Genomic DNA, 17088 nt, shown 5'->3' with positions numbered 1-17088 from the left:
TTATTATTTAGGGTTAGGTTGAGTATATATATATATATATACTGTCAAAACCTTGAATTTCTAACTTCAAACAAACAAATATTGTAATTAAAAAATACATGTGCATTGGGCTCCACATATATATACATATATCCGACATAAACCCAGCGGTGCCACGACGCAGCTTCAGTAATCAATGATGAAGTTGCACAAAACTAACACGTAAAAACAAGCCATGCATGCAGCCGTAAGATGATTCAAACCGAGCAAGCTGATAATGACTCCATATGCGGTTTGGCTTCCTGCGATCCATCAGAACTGTTGCCAGCTAAAAAGCCTCACCCACTGGTTTCATCATTCACATGGATTACTTTGGCATCATTCTCCCTCCTCCCTTTCCTCCTTGTCTATATATTCTCCTAACCCTAACCCTAAACTCCATCACAATCACTGATCATTAGCAGCATCGGTATCAGTTCATTTAGGTGCAGACTGCAGCAGCAGCAGCAGCCATGGCGTCCAAAGCCTCAGCATCAGTTGCCCTCTTCCTCACTCTCAATCTCCTCTTCTTCGCGCTCACCAGTGCTTGTGACACCGGTTGCCCCAAACCCACCCCGAGCCCTTCCCACGGCAAGTGCCCCGTCGACGCCCTCAAGCTCTCCGCCTGCGGCAACGTGCTTAACGGCCTGATCAAGTTCGGGGTGGGCAAGTTTCCGAAGCAGCCGTGCGAGTGCTGCACGCTGCTCGACGGCCTCGTCGACCTCGAGGCAGCTGTGTGCCTTTGCACTGCTCTCAAGGCCAACGTCCTCGGTGTCCATCTCAACCTCCCCATCAACCTCAGCCTCCTCCTCAACTACTGCGGCAAGAAGGCCCCCGCTGAGTTCCAGTGCCCTTGATCTCCATCGTCGAACCCCTTTCCCGTGTTGTGCTACGTACCTTCATGTTCTTTACTTGATTGGGTTCTTCCTCGATTTGCTTTCGATGTGGAGCAGCAGGACGAGAGTGTGAGTGAAGTCTGACAAGGTGTTGGTGTGCAGTACTGTTCTTGAACCTTGCTGCAATGTACCAGTTATTCTTTCTTAATTCAAAGCTTGTTGAATTGTGTGAGATATCATGAGACTATTGATTCAATATGAATTTTCTGCTTACATATATATGATGCTCCATCTGCATGCACATGCTACGGAGGAATCAAGCAATGACAACAAATATTTGATTAAGACAAATATTATCAGTTGGAATTGTGATTCAATATCATATAATACATCCAAGATCTCGTAGTATTATTATTATTATTATTATTATTATTATTATTATTATTATTATTATTATTATTATTATTAAGACAGATGTTATGTAGATGACAACCTAATATTTTAAAGGGAAGGACGAGACATGTCAGTTTCATACTTGTCCATACCTTATATATACAAGTAAAAATCATATGAGATGCACATGAGGAGGATTAAAATCATATAATCCTCTAAAGATATAATTCATAATACAAGCTAAAGAAAAACATTTTCTCTTTAGAGGATTATATTAATATCTGAATCTGATATTCCAAACCTATTTTCCATATATTTAAAAATTCATAGTAGAGAAGATCAATATATTTATGCAATTTTTAAGTCGCAATCCAAAATAGAATGTGTTTTTCCTCTCTCATAAATCGAGGATTCTGATTCTAGTTTCCAGCCATTATATTGCTGTGGATTGTTTTATTAGATTCATAAATGTTAGGCTCATTAGAAGGACAAGTTTATGTACGCTGCCATTAGTTTCGGTACAATCGTCATTCATCAACTATTACATAGTAATGCTGCACAATTTGCTGGAACAACTTCAACCTTGAGGGCATTAAGAGACCATCACCAGACACCTGCACTGCTTTCGAAAGACATCTGCATTGACATTGCTGTGTAATATTGTATGAGGTTAAGCATTATATATCAGCATTCTTCCAATGCTGTGGTTTGAATAATGAGGAAATATAGTGTGATACATATCGAATCACTCTTGCTCAAGTAAATGTATTTGTGTTACTGGCCAGTCTCGGTTCGGTGCTGAGGGTATCAAGCGTGAGGTCGCCTTCTTCCTTTATTGCCTGAATCATTGGAACTGCCTCGGTTCATCTTACAGCAGATTACTCTCGTCGTAGTTGTAAAACATGGATAAAAAAAAGGTAATTCTGATACACAAAAAACTAATGCTTTCACTCAACACGTACTGATGTATGTGGAGACTGGTGTTTCACAAACATAGAAGCTAAAAGCTGATCTTTATTAACCTGGGTTCCTTCTACACTGCCATGAGCCTCACATGTAGAAGGTCTTCTACTGCAAATGTTGTAACAGCAAAGTTCTGATGATGTTGTGTTTGTGCACTTTGGATTCTTTTTGACATATTGAGACACGCGAGTACTCTGAATTATACTATGTTAGAGCATTAAAGGGAAAAATGACGTTACCTTTTATTTCTTTGCCTTTGAGAGTTAACGCTCCACTCGTGGCTTCTTTTCTCACGCACGCGTGATGCATTGATTGATTGATTGATTGATGGTCGGTAGCACACTCTTAAGCTACCACGTGTCATCCTTTGATTTGACTATAAAATATATAAATATCTTTTCTTTTTCATAACTTTTCGATACAATTTTAATTCTATTTCTTTCTCACCTCTCTTTTAAGCTATATCTTCCATTCTTTATGCTGGAGAATTTATATATATTCTGATTATATCTTAAGTAATTTTCTTTCTTAGACACTAACACGAGATGGAGAGAATAAATTTAGATTGTTAAAAGAGAAATAATAATAATAATTAATTTATAATAAAAAAAACTTGATAATTATCTTTACTATAAGAACATAAAAAAATATATTCATTCTACTTTACCTTCATATTTATGATATACTGAATTTAGCTTTTGATCTAAATCTGAGCATTGATATTAAAATTTTTTTATCTCATCATTTTGATATAAATGATCTAGGAGAGGCAGATATTATTCCAAGAATAAAATTTCTAAAAATTTTTTAAGTCTATATCTTTATCTCAATCATATTACACTCAGAAGATCTTAAAAAATTTTGGATTGATTGAGTATTCATCTATTTTCACTTGTTATGATCCAAATACTAATATAGTTAAAATTACTAGTGACCTTGTATCTAAGGTATTCTCATATCATTGGATCACTTTTTTACTTGTCAAATAAAATTTGACCTCATATCTCTTATGTTATTTCTAGACTTAGTAAATATACTTATAATACTAGTTTAGCTAATGACATACCCTTGAATGAGTTTTAGATGTGTTAAGATTACTTTAGATTAGATTATGAACTTAACTTTATAGGGTATCATTTTCATAGTGATACTAATTGAATTTCTGATTCTTTAGATATTAAACCTATATCTGAATGTACTTTTTTTTACTCTTAGTGATAGTGTTATATCATGACAATCTTCCAAATAGACCATAATTGTCATGAGCACTGTAACTGATCTTATAACACTTGAGAGACCACCAATGTTGAAGCCAAATAACTTAAAAATCTAATTCCCTCTCTTCTAATAATCCCTAAATTATTCCTCCTATTTTCATTCATTGTGACTACAATAGATTTTTGTAAAAGATAACTAATAATCACTGACATGAGTAGACATAAAAATCAGAGAAAATTCAATTAGACGCCTAGATTCTCACTCTTTTATTTTTATTTTTCATATTAAAACTAATAATATAGTTGATTCTCTTACTAAAGGCCTAAATACGACTAAAATCCTAATATTATTGAGGGGGGTGAATCTTAGCATAGATATAACCTTCCAATGATAGGAACTTAACCTCTGTGATAGGAGATCCCTTAAAATAGGTTCAATGTGATAATAATAAACTAATTAGTCAGCCAAAAAACCATATTAGTTTAGCACTTCAATGTAGATACATATGAAATTTATCTCCAACCTTATCTCTATAATGATTAATGCTCATATATAGAGGTATAGGAAAAGCATGACTCTAAAAAGAATCGAAGGTACTCATGAATGTGCAAACTTATAATAACATATTTTATACGAGTTAGTTGAAGTTTAGATAAAAAAAAGCATAGCTCAAAACCTGATTCACTTTGTTTCCTTTGTACAAATAATTCACTAAATGAGTTTAGTCTTTAATAAATTATTTTGTTGATCATACAGTAAAAACAAATACTAGTAGAAATCTTTATTTTGTTCTTCATTTTATTATTTATATTTATTTTTAAGTAATTTATAATTTTGTACCATTTTCTTTTCAAAATAATAGAATGCTCATACCTTTTATTATTTTGCCTTTAAGAGTAATATCTCATGTGCATTGATTGTTTGGCATTTTAGCTCGGTTGCCATATGTCAATTCTTGATTTGCTAGAAAATCTTTAAATACTCTATTTTTCACATCTTTTCAACACAACTCAATTCTATTATAGCTACTCATTTCATTCTTTTATTTGATTCTATTATACACTTAGGATAGCAATTATACACCTCTGGTTTATTTTATTTTATGATATGTTATCTATTTTTTATTTTAATCATCGGTCAAATATTGTTATTCTTGTTTTAACATACTTTGTACACATTTTTTTTCTTGATTAAAGAAAGAATTTAAAAGAAACAGAGCTCCCTACATTTGATGTTGAAGTTACAATGGGTGGTCTTAGTCTTTAAAAGAGAGCATTATGATTATTGGAGTAGTCGTGTGCCAACTATATTCATCTCTCAAGATTTTGGGATGTGGTTGAAGATTTGTATAAAGAACAACAAATATCATAAAATCAAGAGAGAGGATAAAGAAGAATGGATAACAACAAAACAAAAGTAACACGAGGAAAATATTAAGAGGGTCGAAGGTGCTGTTTGATATATTCAACAATGAGTGAGTAGATCCATCTATTTATGAATTTTCAATATGAAATATCTTGAAAGAAGGGTTTCATGGAAATAACAACGTGATCTCTATAAAGCTACAATTAGTTTGGAGAGAGCTTGACAACATGACAATAAAGGAATGTTAAGGTATTCAAGAGTTCCTTACCAAATTCATTGAAATTATCAATCGAGTTAGATGTCTTGAGATATTATTGAAGATAAAAATAAATATTTGCAAAGTTCTTACAAGTCTTCCTACTAAGTATGATGATGTTGTAACAGCAACAGAAATCAAAGAATCCATCTATTTTTCTTTTCTTGAATTGATGAGTTTTCTTCAATACATGAGGAAAGAATGAACAAATCTTGTGCAAGCATTTCAGTCCAAATCGAATATTTCAGAGAAGAATCCAAAATAAAACTTCAAAAAAGGAAGAGGACAAGACAACCAAAGTTGTCAAAAGAAAGAATATTAGAAGGGAAACAAAAGAGATTTCAAATTCAGGTTGCAGAATTTGTAGAAAGACCAATCATGAATCAAAAGATTACAAATTCAAATGCAAGAGGAGCAGAATTCTCAACCATTCTAAAACAGATTATTAGTATTAATAGAAGAATAAAAAGGAAAAAAAAATCCAACCTCACCAAAAATGAAAATAAACAACTCTTCACTTCTATATATGTTCAACAAGAATCACAAAACATATTATATTTGGGCAGTGGTTACTTCAATTGTATGATAGTGAATCAAGAGATTTTTATTAACCCTGATCACAACTTTACTTCTCAAGTGAAACTTGAAGATGGAAAGCAAGTTTTGAAGGGAAAGAAACCATTTTTTGTTTGATAAAACTTTTATAAGTGATTGGTCAACTCTTAATCTTTTAAGCATTGGTCATAATCTTTTAAGAATTGGTCAAATCTTACAAAAAAGAGTATTATGTTATATTCAATAATGGTCAATATAACATTTTTTATAAGAAAAATAATTCTACTTTAGCAACTGTTTCTATAAGTTCAAACAAGATTTTCCCTCTTATTATGCCAATGGAGGAAATAACTTTCAAAATTAAAAATATTGATATGATCACTTTATGACACTCGAGATATGGTCATATCTTAATATCAAGGGTCTCAAGAAAAAGAAAGGATGTGATAGTTGGACTTCCTCATCTTGAAGTAAGTAAGAAAACAAGTTTGTGAAGGTTGTATTTATGAAAAGATCCATAAACTTTCATTTCCTAAAACTTAATGGAGAGTTAAATCACCACTTGAACTTACTTATGCTGATATATATTGCCATTCTAAAACTCTTTCAATCAATAACCAAAGGTATTGTTGATGATTTTATTAAAATAATGTGAGTTTATTTTTTACATAAAAAGTTAAAACCATTTTCTATATTTCTTTAATTCAAGACTCTTATGGAGAAGCAAAATGGATTTTAAAATCAAATCTTTAAGAACACATCATGGTAGAGAGTTCAGTTCATACACACTCCATTCATCCATGGACTATTACAAGAAGAATGAGATTCAAAGGTAACTTACTATTAGTAGGAGTCTTCAACAAAATGGAGTGGCAAAAAAAGAAAAATCATATCATTATGGAGATGGCACAAAGCATGCTAAAAGATAAAAAGTTTACTTAATACTTTTTAGGCAGAAATTATTCATACAACATTTTATATGCTGAAAAAATCTTAAGTCTGGTAATAATAGAAATCCAATATTAAGGTTGTTATAAAAGGAAACAAGTGATTGGTCATCTTAAAGTATTTGGTAGCATTGCATAAGCACATATTTCATCTCAAAATAAGATTAAATTTGATGACAAAGGTGAAAAACTATTCTTCGTTGGATATAGTGATCAATTTAAAGGCTACAGGTTGTTCAATCCAAAAGACTAACAAGAGATGTCATTTTTTTATGAGATTGTAGCCTGGAATTAGAAAGAAAAGTCAGCAGATATACCAATTATTCAAGAGTTATTAGAGCCTTATTCAAGCCAAAAGGAACATCCACAACTCCCAACAACACTAATCCTTCAAGCTCTTTAGAATTAGGTTCTTTAAGCCAAGAAAATTCATATTATGATTCAGATTTTTCCTCCAAGAAACATTTGTTCTTTAGTAGATCTTAATGAAAAACTATTCTTTGTTGGGTATAGTGATCAATGTAAAGGCTACAGGTTGTTCAATCCAAAAGACTAACAAGAGATGTCATTTTTTTATGAGATTGTAGCCTGGAATTAGAAAGAAAAGTCAGCAGATATACCAATTATTCAAGAGTTATTAGAGCCTTATTCAAGCCAAAAGGAACATCCACAACTCCCAACAACACTAATCCTTCAAGCTCTTTAGAATTAGGTTCTTTAAGCCAAGAAAATTCATATTATGATTCAGATTTTTCGTCCAAGAAACATTTGTTCTTTAGTAGATCTCAATGAAAAACTATTCTTTGTTGGATATAGTGATCAATTTAAAGGCTACAGGTTGTTCAATCCAAAAGACTAACAAGAGATGTCATTTTTTTATGAGATTGTAGCCTGGAATTAGAAAGAAAAGTCAGCAGATATACCAATTATTCAAGAGTTATTAGAGCCTTATTCAAGCCAAAAGGAACATCCACAACTCCCAACAATACTAATCCTTCAAGCTCTTTAGAATTAGGTTCTTTAAGCCAAGAAAATTCATATTATGATTCAGATTTTTCCTCCAAGAAACATTTGTTCTTTAGTAGATCTTAATGAAAAACTATTCTTTGTTGGATATAGTGATCAATTTAAAGGCTACAGGTTATTCAATCCAAAAGACTAACACGAGATGTCATTTTTTTATGAGATTGTAGCCTGGAATTAGAAAGAAAAGTCAGCAGATATACCAATTATTCAAGAGTTATTAGAGCCTTATTCAAGCCAAAAGGAACATCCACAACTCCCAACAACACTAATCCTTCAAGCCTTTTAGAATTAGGTTCTTTAAGCCAAGAAAATTCATATTATGATTCAGATTTTTCCTCCAAGAAACATTTGTTCTTTAGTAGATCTTAATGAAAAACTATTCTTTGTTGGATATAGTGATCAATGTAAAGGCTACAGGTTGTTCAATCCAAAAGACTAATAAGAGATGTCATTTTTTTATGAGATTGTAGCCTGGAATTAGAAAGAAAAGTCAGCAGATATACCAATTATTCAAGAGTTATTAGAGCCTTATTCAAGCCAAAAGGAACATCCACAACTCCCAACAACACTAATCCTTCAAGCTCTTTAGAATTAGGTTCTTTAAGCCAAGAAAATTCATATTATGATTCAGATTTTTCCTCCAAGAAACATTTGTTCTTTAGTAGATCTTAATGAAAAACTATTCTTTGTTGGATATAGTGATCAATTTAAAGGCTACATGTTGTTCAATCCAAAAGACTAACAAGAGATGTCATTTTTTTATGAGATTGTAGCCTGGAATTAGAAAGAAAAGTCAGCAGATATACCAATTATTCAAGAGTTATTAGAGCCTTATTCAAGCCAAAAGGAACATCCACAACTCCCAACAACACTAATCCTTCAAGCTCTTTAGAATTAGGTTCTTTAAGCCAAGAAAATTCATATTATGATTCAGATTTTTCCTCCAAGAAACATTTGTTCTTTAGTAGATCTCAATGAAAAACTATTCTTTGTTGGATATAGTGATCAATTTAAAGGCTACATGTTGTTCAATCCAAAAGACTAACAAGAGATGTCATTTTTTTATGAGATTGTAGCCTGGAATTAGAAAGAAAAGTCAGCAGATATACCAATTATTCAAGAGTTATTAGAGCCTTATTCAAGCCAAAAGGAACATCCACAACTCCCAACAACACTAATCCTTCAAGCTCTTTAGAATTAGGTTCTTTAAGCCAAGAAAATTCATATTATGATTCAGATTTTTCCTCCAAGAAACATTTGTTCTTTAGTAGATCTCAATGAAAAACTATTCTTTGTTGGATATAGTGATCAATTTAAAGGCTACAGGTTGTTCAATCCAAAAGACTAACAAGAGATGTCATTTTTTTATGAGATTGTAGCCTGGAATTAGAAAGAAAAGTCAGCAGATATACCAATTATTCAAGAGTTATTAGAGCCTTATTCAAGCCAAAAGGAACATCCACAACTCCCAACAACACTAATCCTTCAAGCTCTTTAGAATTAGGTTCTTTAAGCCAAGAAAATTCATATTATGATTCAGATTTTTCCTCCAAGAAACATTTGTTCTTTAGTAGATCTTAATGAAAAACTATTCTTTGTTGGATATAGTGATCAATTTAAAGGCTACAGGTTGTTCAATCCAAAAGACTAACAAGAGATGTCATTTTTTTATGAGATTGTAGCCTGGAATTAGAAAGAAAAGTCAGCAGATATACCAATTATTCAAGAGTTATTAGAGCCTTATTCAAGCCAAAAGGAACATCCACAACTCCCAACAACACTAATCCTTCAAGCTCTTTAGAATTAGGTTCTTTAAGCCAAGAAAATTCATATTATGATTCAGATTTTTCCTCCAAGAAACATTTGTTCTTTAGTAGATCTTAATGAAAAACTATTCTTTGTTGGATATAGTGATCAATGTAAAGGCTACAGGTTGTTCAATCCAAAAGACTAACAAGAGATGTCATTTTTTTATGAGATTGTAGCCTGGAATTAGAAAGAAAAGTCCGCAGATATACCAATTATTCAAGAGTTATTAGAGCCTTATTCAAGCCAAAAGGAACATCCACAACTCCCAACAACACTAATCCTTCAAGCTCTTTAGAATTAGGTTCTTTAAGCCAAGAAAATTCATATTATGATTCAGATTTTTCCTCCAATAAACATTTGTTCTTTAGTAGATCTTAATGAAAAACTATTCTTTGTTGGATATAGTGATCAATTTAAAGGCTACAGGTTGTTCAATCCAAAAGACTAACAAGAGATGTCATTTTTTTATGAGATTGTAGCCTGGAATTAGAAAGAAAAGTCAGCAGATATACCAATTATTCAAGAGTTATTAGAGCCTTATTCAAGCCAAAAGGAACATCCACAACTCCCAACAACACTAATCCTTCAAGCTCTTTAGAATTAGGTTCTTTAAGCCAAGAAAATTCATATTATGATTCAGATTTTTCCTCCAAGAAACATTTGTTCTTTAGTAGATCTTAATGAAAAACTATTCTTTGTTGGATATAGTGATCAATTTAAAGGCTACATGTTGTTCAATCCAAAAGACTAACAAGAGATGTCATTTTTTTATGAGATTGTAGCCTGGAATTAGAAAGAAAAGTCAGCAGATATACCAATTATTCAAGAGTTATTAGAGCCTTATTCAAGCCAAAAGGAACATCCACAACTCCCAACAACACTAATCCTTCAAGCTCTTTAGAATTATGTTCTTTAAGCCAAGAAAATTCATATTATGATTCAGATTTTTCCTCCAAGAAACATTTGTTCTTTAGTAGATCTCAATGAAAAACTATTCTTTGTTGGATATAGTGATCAATTTAAAGGCTACATGTTGTTCAATCCAAAAGACTAACAAGAGATGTCATTTTTTTATGAGATTGTAGCCTGGAATTAGAAAGAAAAGTCAGCAGATATACCAATTATTCAAGAGTTATTAGAGCCTTATTCAAGCCAAAAGGAACATCCACAACTCCCAACAACACTAATCCTTCAAGCTCTTTAGAATTAGGTTCTTTAAGCCAAGAAAATTCATATTATGATTCAGATTTTTCCTCCAAGAAACATTTGTTCTTTAGTAGATCTTAATGAAAAACTATTCTTTGTTGGATATAGTGATCAATTTAAAGGCTACAGGTTGTTCAATCCAAAAGACTAACAAGAGATGTCATTTTTTTATGAGATTGTAGCCTGGAATTAGAAAGAAAAGTCAGCAGATATACCAATTATTCAAGAGTTATTAGAGCCTTATTCAAGCCAAAAGGAACATCCACAACTCCCAACAACACTAATCCTTCAAGCTCTTTAGAATTAGGTTCTTTAAGCCAAGAAAATTCATATTATGATTCAGATTTTTCCTCCAAGAAACATTTGTTCTTTAGTAGATCTTAATGAAAAACTATTCTTTGTTGGATATAGTGATCAATTTAAAGGCTACAGGTTGTTCAATCCAAAAGACTAATAAGAGATGTCATTTTTTTATGAGATTGTAGCCTGGAATTAGAAAGAAAAGTCAGCAGATATACCAATTATTCAAGAGTTATTAGAGCCTTATTCAAGCCAAAAGGAACATCCACAACTCCCAACAACACTAATCCTTCAAGCTCTTTAGAATTAGGTTCTTTAAGCCAAGAAAATTCATATTATGATTCAGATTTTTCCTCCAAGAAACATTTGTTCTTTAGTAGATCTCAATGAAAAACTATTCTTTGTTGGATATAGTGATCAATTTAAAGGCTACATGTTGTTCAATCCAAAAGACTAACAAGAGATGTCATTTTTTTATGAGATTGTAGCCTGGAATTAGAAAGAAAAGTCAGCAGATATACCAATTATTCAAGAGTTATTAGAGCCTTATTCAAGCCAAAAGGAACATCCACAACTCCCAACAACACTAATCCTTCAAGCTCTTTAGAATTAGGTTCTTTAAGCCAAGAAAATTCATATTATGATTCAGATTTTTCCTCCAAGAAACATTTGTTCTTTAGTAGATCTCAATGAAAAACTATTCTTTGTTGGATATAGTGATCAATTTAAAGGCTACAGGTTGTTCAATCCAAAAGACTAACAAGAGATGTCATTTTTTTATGAGATTGTAGCCTGGAATTAGAAAGAAAAGTCAGCAGATATACCAATTATTCAAGAGTTATTAGAGCCTTATTCAAGCCAAAAGGAACATCCACAACTCCCAACAACACTAATCCTTCAAGCTCTTTAGAATTAGGTTCTTTAAGCCAAGAAAATTCATATTATGATTCAGATTTTTCCTCCAAGAAACATTTGTTCTTTAGTAGATCTTAATGAAAAACTATTCTTTGTTGGATATAGTGATCAATTTAAAGGCTACAGGTTGTTCAATCCAAAAGACTAACAAGAGATGTCATTTTTTTATGAGATTGTAGCCTGGAATTAGAAAGAAAAGTCAGCAGATATACCAATTATTCAAGAGTTATTAGAGCCTTATTCAAGCCAAAAGGAACATCCACAACTCCCAACAACACTAATCCTTCAAGCTCTTTAGAATTAGGTTCTTTAAGCCAAGAAAATTCATATTATGATTCAGATTTTTCCTCCAAGAAACATTTGTTCTTTAGTAGATCTTAATGAAAAACTATTCTTTGTTGGATATAGTGATCAATGTAAAGGCTACAGGTTGTTCAATCCAAAAGACTAACAAGAGATGTCATTTTTTTATGAGATTGTAGCCTGGAATTAGAAAGAAAAGTCCGCAGATATACCAATTATTCAAGAGTTATTAGAGCCTTATTCAAGCCAAAAGGAACATCCACAACTCCCAACAACACTAATCCTTCAAGCTCTTTAGAATTAGGTTCTTTAAGCCAAGAAAATTCATATTATGATTCAGATTTTTCCTCCAATAAACATTTGTTCTTTAGTAGATCTTAATGAAAAACTATTCTTTGTTGGATATAGTGATCAATTTAAAGGCTACAGGTTGTTCAATCCAAAAGACTAACAAGAGATGTCATTTTTTTATGAGATTGTAGCCTGGAATTAGAAAGAAAAGTCAGCAGATATACCAATTATTCAAGAGTTATTAGAGCCTTATTCAAGCCAAAAGGAACATCCACAACTCCCAACAACACTAATCCTTCAAGCTCTTTAGAATTAGGTTCTTTAAGCCAAGAAAATTCATATTATGATTCAGATTTTTCCTCCAAGAAACATTTGTTCTTTAGTAGATCTTAATGAAAAACTATTCTTTGTTGGATATAGTGATCAATTTAAAGGCTACATGTTGTTCAATCCAAAAGACTAACAAGAGATGTCATTTTTTTATGAGATTGTAGCCTGGAATTAGAAAGAAAAGTCAGCAGATATACCAATTATTCAAGAGTTATTAGAGCCTTATTCAAGCCAAAAGGAACATCCACAACTCCCAACAACACTAATCCTTCAAGCTCTTTAGAATTATGTTCTTTAAGCCAAGAAAATTCATATTATGATTCAGATTTTTCCTCCAAGAAACATTTGTTCTTTAGTAGATCTCAATGAAAAACTATTCTTTGTTGGATATAGTGATCAATTTAAAGGCTACATGTTGTTCAATCCAAAAGACTAACAAGAGATGTCATTTTTTTATGAGATTGTAGCCTGGAATTAGAAAGAAAAGTCAGCAGATATACCAATTATTCAAGAGTTATTAGAGCCTTATTCAAGCCAAAAGGAACATCCACAACTCCCAACAACACTAATCCTTCAAGCTCTTTAGAATTAGGTTCTTTAAGCCAAGAAAATTCATATTATGATTCAGATTTTTCCTCCAAGAAACATTTGTTCTTTAGTAGATCTTAATGAAAAACTATTCTTTGTTGGATATAGTGATCAATTTAAAGGCTACAGGTTGTTCAATCCAAAAGACTAACAAGAGATGTCATTTTTTTATGAGATTGTAGCCTGGAATTAGAAAGAAAAGTCAGCAGATATACCAATTATTCAAGAGTTATTAGAGCCTTATTCAAGCCAAAAGGAACATCCACAACTCCCAACAACACTAATCCTTCAAGCTCTTTAGAATTAGGTTCTTTAAGCCAAGAAAATTCATATTATGATTCAGATTTTTCCTCCAAGAAACATTTGTTCTTTAGTAGATCTTAATGAAAAACTATTCTTTGTTGGATATAGTGATCAATTTAAAGGCTACAGGTTGTTCAATCCAAAAGACTAATAAGAGATGTCATTTTTTTATGAGATTGTAGCCTGGAATTAGAAAGAAAAGTCAGCAGATATACCAATTATTCAAGAGTTATTAGAGCCTTATTCAAGCCAAAAGGAACATCCACAACTCCCAACAACACTAATCCTTCAAGCTCTTTAGAATTAGGTTCTTTAAGCCAAGAAAATTCATATTATGATTCAGATTTTTCCTCCAAGAAACATTTGTTCTTTAGTAGATCTTAATGAAAAACTATTCTTTGTTGGATATAGTGATCAATTTAAAGGCTACAGGTTGTTCAATCCAAAAGACTAACAAGAGATGTCATTTTTTTATGAGATTGTAGCCTGGAATTAGAAAGAAAAGTCAGCAGATATACCAATTATTCAAGAGTTATTAGAGCCTTATTCAAGCCAAAAGGAACATCCACAACTCCCAACAACACTAATCCTTCAAGCTCTTTAGAATTAGGTTCTTTAAGCCAAGAAAATTCATATTATGATTCAGATTTTTCCTTCAAGAAACATTTGTTCTTTAGTAGATCTTAATGAATCATGTGAACTTACATTCTTAGTTTGAGAACCCCATAATTTTATAGAAGCTATCAAAGAGAAAGAGTGGCAGAAGGCAATGGGTGTTGAAATAACATCAATAGAAAAGAACAAAACTTGAGATCTTGTCAATTTCCTAAAAGGAAAGGATGTCATTGGATTCAAGTGGGTTTTTTTTATAAGACAAAGTTGAATGAATATAATATTTTTTAAAATAAAAACATAAGACAAGAATAGTTATAAAAAGTTATTCATATCCAAAACTTTTGCTATAATTATAAAGATAGAATCCATAAGAACATTCTTGCATTAACAGCTCAGTTGGAGTTAAAAGTATCCTAATTAGATGTAAAATTAATTTTTCTCGATGACAATCAAATATAGATATATGTAGAGCAACCTCGACTATGAATGATGTCAAAGGTCTATAAATTCTTCAAAGTCATGTATGCCTAAAACAAGCTTCAAGAGTTTGAAGTAGTAAGATCAATTGATATTAGGTATTTTAACGTTCTTATTATATATGATGACGTCCCGTAATTGATTTTTATCACAAGCGGTAGAAGAGGGGGTGAAGGCTGTCGCTTGCGAGCGGCACTGCACAAAGGCGACGTACAAAGGCAAGCAGTGGGGGAGGAGGAAGAGAAGGGAGAAGGGAGGAGGTGGAGGAAGACAAAGTTCAATGAATATAATATAATATAATATAATATAATATAATATAATATAATATAATATAATATAATATAATATAATCTTATAATTTGTGGGGAAAAGTTTTATCGATTGCATGTCATATCTTAAACAGAATTCCCTCTAAAACGAATAAGATCTCTCCATGTGAGTTATGGAAAGGAAGACAACCTAATATTGGTTCTTTTAAAGTGTGGGGTTGTCTTGCATATAGTAAGAATAATGATCCTCAAAGGACAAAGTTGGGATCTAGAGGAATCAAATGTGCATTTATAGGTTATGCCTCAAATAGTAAAGCTTATAGATATCTTACTTTGGAGTCCAATATCATAATAGAATCTTGAGATGTAGAGTTCTTTGAACACTTAATGACTTCAAATAATAATGTTCATCCTCCAACTAGTGAAGAGTCACCAGTGGAGACATCTCAAAAGGTTGGTGAGCAACCTAATATTCTTTTGATTGGACATCAATCAAGTTCACAAGAGGTTGAAGAACAATCTCATGAATTAAAGAGAAGCACTTGTATACGGAAAGCAAAAACGTTAAGATTGGATGAGATTAATTCTTATAGTATTTCCTTTTACGTTGTAGAATGAACTAATGAGAGAGCCTTAAAAATAATTCCTCTTGTTTTACAGGTGGAAGATGATTCTAAAACGTTTAAAGAAGCTATGGCCTCTCATGATGCTGCTTTTTGGAAAGATGTTATTAATGATGAGATGGATTCTATTATGTCAAACCACACTTGGAAACTTGTCGATTTACCTTTTGCCTCTAAACCAATTAGTTGTAAATGGGTATTTTGTAGGAAGTATCATACAAATGGTACTCTCCAAACATTCAAAGCAAGGTTAGTTGCTAAAGGATTTCAATAAAAGGAAGGAATAGATTATTTTGACACATATGCTCGCATGACTAGGATCACATCTATTAGAATTATTTTTGCTTTAGCATCAATTTTTGATCTTTATGTTCATCAAATGGATATCAAAATGATATTTCTAAATGGAGACCTCAATGAGGAGGTATATATGAAATAACCCGAAGGTTTTGTTCTACTAGGAAATGAATATAAAGTATGTAAACTTATTAAGTCGTTGTATGGTTTAAAGCAGGCTCCAAAACAATGGCACGAGAAATTTGATGCAACAATTCTTTCTAATGGATTTGTTCATAATGTTGCAGATAAATATGTTTATCTCAAAACTTATGATGACTATATGGTGATAGTTTATCTTTATGTTGATAATATGCTAATAGTGAGCAACAACATGAAAAGTATTATAGAAATAAATAGGTTTCTATCTTCAACATTTAAGATAAAAGATCTTGGGCAAATTGATACCATACTAGGTATCAAGGTAAAAAGAAATAGTGAAGGATATGTTTTGAGTCAAACTCATTACATATAGAAAGTACTGAAGAAATTTAGTCACTTAAAAAATCAAAGAAGCAAATTCCCCGTTTGACCCAAGTATCAAATTAGTCAAGAATGTTGGAAGAATAGTGGCTCAATTAGAATATTCAAGTGCTTTAGGAAGTCTTATGTATACAACACAGTGCAAAGACCTGATATAGCATTTGCAGTTAGTAAATTGAGTAGATTTACTAGCAATTCAAGTGTAGAGCATTAGAAGGATATCGAAAGAGTTCTTGGGTACCTTATATGGACCAAAGATTATGGCATTCAATACTCAAAATTTCCTACTATTTTAGAAGGATATACCGATGCAAGTTGGATATCGAGTTTCGGAGATAACAAATCCACTACTGGTTGGGTGTTCACCTTGGGAGGTAGCGTTGTTTCTTGGAATAGCAAGAAACAAACATGTATAACTCACTCAACTATGGAATCAAGATTTATTATTCTAGCAGAAGCAGGAAAGGAGGCTGAATGGTTGAGGGACTTTCTATTAGAAATTCCACTGACTTCTAAGAGTGTGAATTCAATTTCTATACTTTGTGATAGTCAAGCCACTTTAGCTCGTGCGTATAGTAAAATAAATAATAGAAAGTCAAGCCACATAAGTCTTAGGCATGCTTATGTGAGGAAATTAATCAAGAGTGGGACTATTTCACTTAC

General features: G+C 32.0%; 1 protein-coding gene across 1 annotated transcript; it reads left to right on the top strand.

Moving 5' to 3' along the window:
- The first annotated feature begins 411 nt into the window (after positions 1-411).
- On the top strand, positions 412-1088 carry LOC103985023 (14 kDa proline-rich protein DC2.15). Its single transcript, XM_009402635.3, has one exon. It carries the CDS (start codon positions 492-494, stop codon positions 873-875), a length of 384 nt encoding a protein of 127 aa, XP_009400910.2. The 5' UTR covers positions 412-491; the 3' UTR covers positions 876-1088.
- The last annotated feature ends 16000 nt before the right edge of the window (positions 1089-17088 follow it).

The sequence above is a fragment of the Musa acuminata genome, chromosome BXJ2-5 (genome assembly GCF_036884655.1).
Source record: "Musa acuminata AAA Group cultivar baxijiao chromosome BXJ2-5, Cavendish_Baxijiao_AAA, whole genome shotgun sequence".
Taxonomy (NCBI): Eukaryota; Viridiplantae; Streptophyta; class Magnoliopsida; order Zingiberales; family Musaceae; genus Musa; species Musa acuminata.
This window is presented reverse-complemented; position numbering and strand designations above follow the sequence as displayed.

What these genes read in the sequence shown, in the direction of transcription:
- LOC103985023 (XM_009402635.3), top strand. Translation starts at nt 492, where the DNA reads ATGGCGTCCAAAGCCTCAGCATCAGTTGCCCTCTTCCTCACTCTCAAT.